Source organism: Salvelinus sp. IW2-2015, linkage group LG15 (genome assembly GCF_002910315.2).
Source record: "Salvelinus sp. IW2-2015 linkage group LG15, ASM291031v2, whole genome shotgun sequence".
Lineage (NCBI taxonomy): Eukaryota > Metazoa > Chordata > Actinopteri > Salmoniformes > Salmonidae > Salvelinus > Salvelinus sp. IW2-2015.
The window spans coordinates 26,881,242-26,890,354 of NC_036855.1; the positions used below are offsets into that span (position 1 = coordinate 26,881,242).

At 44.0% G+C, this 9,113-nt stretch overlaps 1 protein-coding gene across 1 annotated transcript; it reads left to right on the forward strand.

Moving 5' to 3' along the window:
* The first annotated feature begins 540 nt into the window (after window positions 1–540).
* LOC111974994 (serine/threonine-protein kinase PLK2) lies at window positions 541–5,443 on the forward strand. Its single transcript, XM_024003123.2, has 13 exons — window positions 541–767; window positions 924–1,031; window positions 1,137–1,253; window positions 1,415–1,544; window positions 1,730–1,913; window positions 2,042–2,240; window positions 2,422–2,569; window positions 2,834–2,925; window positions 3,047–3,260; window positions 3,471–3,630; window positions 3,876–4,005; window positions 4,304–4,414; window positions 4,673–5,443. Exons 1-13 carry the CDS (start codon window positions 576–578, stop codon window positions 4,862–4,864), a joined length of 1,977 nt encoding a protein of 658 aa, XP_023858891.1. The 5' UTR covers window positions 541–575; the 3' UTR covers window positions 4,865–5,443.
* Window positions 5,444–9,113: the final 3,670 nt, after the last annotated feature.

Here is a 9,113-nt window from a genome sequence, read left to right on the forward strand (position 1 = left end):
ACTATGATAATCTGCTCTGACATTCTGTCAGATCCTAATACTGTATTTCAACCTGGAGGACTGTAAAACCACCAGATGGTGCTAGAGATTCAAATTAAGATTAGAGTGGCAGAGAGCCATAGATGTATTCATTTTTTTAAATACATTTTTATTTTACGGTTTTAGATCCATAGTTGTATTCATTTACACTCACAGCGTAGTAGCATTTCTATAAGATGTAGCAATGCATCTGATTTCACAACACATGTATTACTGCACATACTTTACAAAGCACATGATTTAATCATTCGTTTTTTATTACTGATTCACCATATACTAGATTAGCCCCCCCCCCACCCCAACCATGTATTGCTAGGGCAGTAAACAGCTGTGTAATGCTAGAGCAAAAAAACTAAATGTGCACCCGGGGTGGGCGGGGAGGGGAGGGGCGGGCAGGACCAAGTTTGGGAACCCCTGATATAGAAGAGTTGCAAGCGTGACGTCAGAGAGCCAGGGCATGTGCTTCCATATAAACCCAAACACACAGCCTCTCCGGACTGCATTCAGAGTACGAGCTGTGAAGACACAGCCTCGCAATGGAATTACATAGGAATATCGCTGAACAGCCGACGAACATCAACAGGATGTGCGAGCCCAAACTGCAGGGGTCCTGTGAACTGCGGAGAAAGAGGACGGAGGATCACCGTCATGCACCTGCGGAGATGGCGAGGATTGTGACGGATCACGCCAGCGGGAAATGTTACTGCCGTGGGAAAGTTCTGGGAAAGGTAGCCATCAGTGAATTATAGCACAACGCAAATTACGCCAAGACAAGATGGTTCTTTATAGGTGTCCACTTCGGGAATTGTTATTCCAAAACATGCACAATTTGAAATAGGTTGGTAAATAAGCTTACCAATATGATTGTGATATTTTCTTTTCAGGGAGGTTTCGCCAAGTGCTATGAGATGACCGACCTGTCCACGAGTAAAGTTTACGCAGCGAAAATTATTCCCCACACGCGCGTATCCAAACCGCACCAACGGGAAAAGGTAAGAGCGCTCCCCACACTTCATCTCGTGTTATTATAGAGCTATATAGACTGATACTAAATCTAATTAATTCATTTTAATCATCACTATACCTCTTCTCCATAGATTGACAGGGAAATCGAGCTACATAGAGTTCTCCACCATAAACACATCGTGCACTTTTACCATCATTTCGAGGACAAAGATAACATCTACATTCTCCTAGAATACTGCAGTAGAAGAGTGAGTGTTAATGTTCTACTTAAATAGTGAGCCTTTATTTCTAAACCACAGCCCTCAATGGGCGGTCATGTCTCTGGCTAATGTGAAAGATTATGCTCTTACTTTCCATAGTTGGCTGACTACATCTAATATGTATTCTCCCCCATGTTCTCTTTGCGCAGTCTTTGGCACACATCCTGAAGGCACGCAAAGTGCTCACTGAGCCTGAAGTGCGATACTACCTCCGTCAGATCGTCTCCGGGTTGAAGTACCTGCATGAGCAAGAGATCCTGCACAGAGACCTCAAACTGGGTAAGCATCTAGCAAGACACACAATAGAAGCCAGAGTCTTTATCATTAAATCGGCCAACCACCATATGCAGAGGAATCCAAACCTGCAACCTTTACCTGTCATGACCAGCAAACCAACCACCTTATGTTATTGATCACTCACATACAGTAAATGGTTTAATATTTGTAATCTTCTCCACTCCTAGGTAACTTCTTTGTGAGTGAGTCGATGGAGCTGAAGGTGGGAGACTTTGGGCTGGCTGCCAAGTTGGAGTCTGCTGGGAACAGGAAGAAGACCATCTGTGGGACGCCCAACTACCTGTCCCCTGAGGTGCTCAACAAGCAGGGCCATGGCTGTGAGTCGGACGTCTGGGCCCTGGGCTGTGTCATGTGAGTGCACTACTATATTTATACATTTCTTGTCAATAGAAGGCTCTGGAAAATGACATTCTCTATGTAAATGCACTGTAATGACAACCAGTCTCTAACTAAGTCTCTTCCCCTCCTCTGTGCTGCAGGTATACCATGCTCCTGGGCAGACCCCCGTTTGAGACCACCAATCTGAAGGAGACGTACAGATGTATCCGGGAGGCACGTTACTCCCTGCCCTCCTCCCTGTCGCCCCAGGCCAAACAGCTCATCTCCAGCCTCCTGGCCAAGACCCCAGAGGACAGACCTCACCTGGACCACATACTGCGCCATGAATTCTTCACACAGGTGAGTTAGCTTAGCCCCTTTTTCTAGCTCTTTCTGTACCATATGGAGCATGAGACTGCGAACCTAGTTTATTTTTAACATCCTTTTTAACATCCTGCTTATATATTGTGATATGTTTTCATTCAAGTATGTGTTGTCCATTATTCTCTTAACATCTCTCGCTCTCCCTCCCTCCTTTCAGGGTTTCGTGCCAGAGCGTCTCCCTGCTAGTTGTTGCCACTCCGCACCAGACTTCCACGTCTCCAGCCCTGCCAAGAGCTTCTTCAAGAAGGCAGCGGCCGCCCTCTTCGGCGGGAAAAGAGACAAGGTCAAATACTACGAGACTCTGAGTGAGTATATCAATCATTCACCTCGCAAGACGGCTTTAGCCAATGTCGCCAATTCATAAATCAGTATTTGTTTTCCTCGTGAAAGGACATTCAGCATTTTTGCTAATTAACAAGTGGTGGTAAAAGCTGTGGTGTCATAAATCCACATATTTAGCCATGATAGTTTTTGGCAAATTTCCTAGCTAATCACACATGTGGTTTGAATGAGAGGCTGCAGGGTGAGGCCATCCAGAATGAATGCTGACTGTGTGTTGTCTCTGGTAGATCAACTCACCAAAGAGGAAGAGGAGATCTACAAGCTTCGACATGACCTGAAGAAGACTGTCATCAGCCAGCAGACCAAACAGATTACTGAGGTGAGGTGATCGTCATGATCAAAAGAAAATAGAAAGTCATTTTATGAGGAAATGCTGAGTCATGAGAAAGGAAAGTGTGAGGCTATGTTATTTAACCCCTCTCTTTTTCGCCTCCTCTCAGGACGGAAGGCCACTGTCACCATCTGCTGGGAGGCCGGTCGCCCCGTCAACCGAAGGCCTGCCCCCGACGACGCGAGACACCATACGGCTTATCGTCAGGGGCAGTCTGGGTAGCTGCAGCAGCAGTAGCGAATGTCTTGAGGACAGCACCGCTGGCAGTGTGGCTGAGACAGTTGCCAGCGTTCTCAGAGGATGCTTGGAAAACATGCCCAAAGGTAAGCCTAATGCATTTATAATCCTGATGATGACAGTTGCGTTTGTTGACATTAGGCAGGTACAGTGTAATTACACTGTAGTACTTACTACCATGTAAAGAAATGATTCCAACACCAATGGAACTTATATGATCATTGGGACTCCCTTTGTTATTGCGTATGGTTGAATTGTGTTTTAATCACAACTACCTTTCATCTCCCTCTCTCTAGCGGATGACCTCCCTAAAGGGATAGAGTGCAGTAATCTGCAGTGGGTCACTAAGTGGGTGGACTACTCCAACAAGTATGGCTTTGGCTACCAGCTCTCTGACCACATAGTGGGAGTTTTGTTCAACAACGGGACACACATGAGCCTCCTCGCAGACAAGAAGTACGTACTCTGTTCTCTTTATCACCGAATATATCACTCATACCTTAGTTGGAMATAGTTTGGGCTGTACTGGAAAGTAGTCCCGGCTTCAGATGTAAAAGTAAACAAAGTCAGAGAAGGTATTTTTGTCCTTTAGGCTTTCATACTCTGATAAATAAATAAAATCAATCTGTTTGGCATGCGTCTTGTCCTTCAGAAGCCCAACAGGTGTTTTCTGTTGTTAACTCTCTTCTCTCTGTCTGTAGGACTGTCCACTACTATGCTGAGTTGGGTCAGTGCTCTGTGTTCTCCACCTCTGACGTCCCTGAGCACTTTGTAGGTCAGGTGACCGTCCTCAAGTACTTCGCCCACTACATGGAAGAGAACCTGATGGATGTAAGTCTTCACCATAGAGCTTCTATAGCCTCTCCTCTCATCCTCTCTTTTCCTTTCCTGTTGTTCCTATATTCAGCAACCTCTCTCTTCTATCTTTCCTCTCAATTTCTTCCTACTGTTACCATCTCCTCATTTTTTTCACCTCCTTTCCGGTCCTTTCTTCCTCTCCCCATCTCCACCTCCCGGTCCTCTGCTCTGCTCCACCCTCCTATACGTTCCTGTCCTCCATCCACCTCTTTCCTTTCCTAGTCTTCTCTCAGTCTCTAATGATGAACCTGTTCCTGTGTTTGCTGTGTAGGGTGGAGACCTGGTGAGCCAGGCAGACACACACAAGCCCAGACTCTACCTGCTGCAGTGGCTCAAGTCTGACCGTGCCCTCATGATGCTCTTCAACGACGGCACATTTCAGGTAAACACACTCATCATCATCACAGCCAAAATAGACATTACTCAGCCAAGAAATACATGACACCGTGCAGCTACGGTAAACCAGCAGAACAACTAAAATGAGCTTATTCTAACACATGGCACATTTCAGGCACACTTGTCATTAGTATCCCAAAAGGGTTCTAATATCTCCAGACATGTTGGTACTATGCTATTTGTTCCATGTCCTATCCTGTCAAGACTTTATTAAACGATTCATATCCATATCTTTCTCTAACAGGTCAACTTCTACCATGACCACACTAAGATCATCCTGTGCACCCAGAGGGAGGAGTACTTGCTGACATACATCAACGAGGAGCGTGTGTCCTCCACCTTCAGACTGAGCTCCCTGCTCACCTCCGGCTGCCCCGCAGACCTGCGCCAACGCATGGACTACTCACTCAACATGCTGCTGCAGCGCTTCAACTGAACCAGGAAGCAGTGCAAGGCGAAAGGACAGTGTATGGGGTCAGACCTGTGTAAAGCGATGGACCACTGATTGGTAACCTTTTTCGAATCTATCAGCAGAGGTGCAGCTGAATCTTGATGGACAGACTCTGGAAAGGGCTAATCTGTATGTTGATAATTGGACGATAAGAAGACTGGATGTTATGATGAGGGGATGGAGGTACGAATGTGAAACCCATCCGATTTTGAGGAAGATGGAAGTGTGGAAGTGGAAAGGAAACTGGGCTGGGACCAGATAAAGTTGATGTTTTTCTAATCAAAGTAGAACCATAACGGCTGATGGATGCTCCAGGTGTAAGTGGAGCTGGACTAGACGACTGTAATGTACACAGCACTTCTGCAGAGCAGAGGCAGGGGAGGCTGTGTTTGTGAACATACACTAAGTTAGACTGTGATTCATTCTCTGAGGACAGATGGACATGGCTGTGTTAGGCTGGGAAGGTTGACGTTGATCATACAAGAAGAGCCATTACTCTGATAATTAACTTATTGTGTACAAAAGTGCATTATTTAATAAATAAAAAACTTTTACAAAAAAATACGTACTATGATATGACTGACTTATTGAGGTTCTCACACACCTCATCGGTTTTAAGTGCTTAATTTCAAGCATTTACTGTCAAAGATTGCTATTAAATGTTTGCTATTTTTAGAGAGACAAACAACCTGTCTGAGTAAAACTCCCCAGGTAAAATGTTTTCCTGGTGTTTTGATGAAGACCTTTTTATATACTGACAGAACGAATTCCACAAAGCCTCAGGCGATATATTTATTTTATCCACTCACATTTACATTCCTTCATTTCACAAATTTCCTATCATGTCAGCTGTTTCCAGCTCCCTCGGGTCAGGGAACAGAATTGAGTCGAGGGTCTGGTAAAGCGTTTTGTTGCACTGAGGAAGCTTGAAGATGATTCAGACTGCAACATTTGTCACATTGGCATTGCAACTGGAAAATAACACACTACTTCTATTTCCTCACATGAAATGGCTGCTTGAATTGGTTGTTGAGATGGTGGACAGAAGTAATGCTTTAGAATTTTTATACAGAATTTATATAGTCAGATTGTTTATTATTTTACTCTCAATTGATAGCCATTCAAACAAAGTTGTTTTGGAAGGACAACCCCCCCCCCCCCCCCCCCCCCCCCCCCCCCCCCCCCCCCCCCCGTGGTAAAATGATGGCCAGGTTATGATTACATCAACACGTGATGTTCCTGTTTGACTCTTTTCCGTCGAGATCCTACCAAATTCATTTAACCTGGCTTAACTCTGTATCCATAGAAATGGGTATAGCTCGAGTAATGGAAGCACCGTAGAACTAGAATTCTATTTCTACGGGAAGCACTTTGGTTACGGAAGAGACATACAGTGGTTGTGGCAACATGGTCCTTGTCTTGGTTCTTCTCGTTAGCTTGCCTCTGACCTCAGCTCTGTCTGCCTCTTCATAACGTGGCTCATTCTGTTATAACGGAGCTCACCGTCCATTTACAAGATCATTCACAGATGTCCGGCATAGCTTAGCATAGCATTAATGATAATGATAATCAAAATAATAGCTTTCACTGTCATTGCGTTTTAACATTGATGACATTTACCACCACTAATTCTCTTCCTGAAACGTGACTTGTCTTTTGTTGACAGGATCTATTATTAAGTGCAGAGCCCAAGAGCGTCAGTGAACCGTGAGATATTTACAGCTGAAAGGGGACGTCTTTAAAATGGTTGTCTTGTCATCCTGGATATCCATCTTTAATGACTGTCCTGAAGATAAATTATACATGCTCCTCATGCATAAACAGGAACACACAACGAGACAAGGCAGGAAGTACAAGTACAGAAATAATTGATGACACTTCCAGGTCTCAGATCATGTAGTTTGACATCGACAGCCTCTGGAGTCAGTGGATCCTTCGGTCAGAGTCACAGAAATAAACCCTGTCAAATGAGAGATGCATGCCATGCATGCCAAGACCAATATACCCCCTCTTTTCCACGTCCAAACACATTTCAGGCAAACCTCATCCTTCTTAGAAGGAAAAGTACGTTGAAGTTGCATGTTGGAACCTCATTGTTTGGCACAGATCTAAGATCAGCTGCCCCCTCCCCTTCATCCTTTTAGACTGGGGTTTCTGTACAGCACTTTGATATATCAGCTGATGTAAGAAGGGCTATATAAATACATTTGATTTGATCCTAACCTCAACTATTAGAGGGTCAAATACCAAACTGACCTTAGATCGGCTTCTAGGGGCAACTTCATCCAACTCCCATTGAGTCAGCATAAGAGACAGGCCCAGTGGCACGATCTTAGAGGATTTCTTAACCAACTTTTATAATTTACATCAGAGCAGAGCTAATTTAAAAAACAATTTAGACAATGGTGTTCAGTCATCACATAAAGAGCGAGTTCAGAACATGTTCTGGGGAGTGTGTGTTTGACATAGAAAGTGTTTTACTTCAGATTCTGCAACTTTTTTAGCTTCTTTAGACCCAAGCTGTTTTCTGCTGCTTCATGTCATGTTGTCAGCAGAGAAATCCTAACCAGTGCAGACAAGCTTAGCATGAGCGAGACCTAAGCTGGGGGTGTCAAAAGGGATCCTTTTCCCTCAACAATCGTCACAAGTTCTCTCTGGGCGAAAGTGTGACTCACGGCTTCTTTAAAAGTCAACTGTATTCAGCTCTAAAAAAAAATACTGCTTGATGTTCTCTCACAGCAATACATGGTGGATATCAAGGGATTAAAAGGCCTTGCAAATCAAATGTCATGGAACCTTTGTAGTCGATGCCTCCCACCACATTGGCACAAACATACTGAGAAAGCTATGATGAGTATTACTCACGTTGCTGAGCTGTTATGCACATTCATCGACCGCCAGATGAAGAAAACACAGTAGTCAAAGCAAAACTTGTCAGGACAAACTCTGTGAAACTTGAAGGGCCATGAAACTGGCCCGTTAGCTTCTCCGTGTGGGTGTTAGCGTGTGTTTCTATGTGTGACTGCATGAGTGTATAGGAGCCCAGCTGTGAGTGTTTTTTCTCCCATTGTCTTAAAAGTTCTCTTCTACTCTCCCGTGTGTTCCAGCATCTCTATAATTCTGAAGGTGAGTCATGGTAATAGGTGCATTAACTGCCGTTTATGGCCGACGTTGTGACGTTAACAATCCACTGATTGCTGCTATTCCCAACAATAGTCTTTAAATAGGTTTAAATCAACCTGTGCTGCATATCCACAGGCTGCTACCCTGACTCCAGGAAGAAAGCTGCCTTTGACAATGTTTAATTCATTCAAGTTCTGAGTATTAGATACTATACGGTATGATTATTGTTCCAAACCAAACAGTAAGTAGGGCAATAGGGAAAATGACSTCAGTTTACAGTTTACAGTACATTTCTTCCCCAGCCGCAGTACACTCCTTTTGTAAACTGGTGCACACTGAGGGAAGGAAACAATTACTAAGTTCCTCTCTGCTGTATGTAATTGGGTATTCTTTGAACCAGAGCCATATACCTATGTAGGATCTTAATTTGTGCCAGTTTGCTACWGCAGGAAAATAATCCTMCAGAAACAGGAAATGTGAATTATATGTTGATTTTTATGGACATTTTTGTAGGGGTTAACACACTTTTCAAGTCTGAAAATTCAAGGTGGAAATTACAAACTTCAGAKGCCTTTTTAAACCTTGAATACACTGCATTTAAAATGGTTAGTTTTTACCTATTCCATTGTGTGTGGAATAAAGACAGACAAATTATTCTCAAAATCACATTCTGATCATATTGGATGAACCTCGAACGTAACTAATCCAGGATAACATACAGTATAAACCATTCATATAAACCATTCCACTCATAAGAGTGAGAGTGAATAGGCTTTAATCTAGATGGTGCATATTGTAAGCTATTCAAGCAAGCTTCTGCATGTCAGAGAGCAGATGTGAGAATTCAGCTGTGCCATCTCCTGGTATTTGACAGGGCACACGGGGCAAATTGATGTATCTAGTCCTGCCCGTTCATGCAGCTTGGCACAGCAGCATGGATGGCTGTTCAGCTTGGCTCTACCCTGTATGCCTGTTTGGGCAAGAGAACCAGGGCTGGTAAAATGGGTACAAGTATGCAGGACGCACACTGCCATGACAGTCTGCCAATACTCATCTGTTTGAGGAACCATTGGTCAATTCCTGCTTAATCCAGCCAGCAAGATGGTATCAT

Coding starts and splice junctions, on each gene's coding strand:
- LOC111974994 (XM_024003123.2), top strand. CDS start 576: ATGGAATTACATAGGAATATCGCTGAACAGCCGACGAACATCAACAGG. Junction 1,545..1,729: donor GCACAGAGACCTCAAACTGG/GTAAGCATCTAG, acceptor CTCCACTCCTAG/GTAACTTCTTTGTGAGTGAG. Junction 3,261..3,470: donor CTTGGAAAACATGCCCAAAG/GTAAGCCTAATG, acceptor CCCTCTCTCTAG/CGGATGACCTCCCTAAAGGG.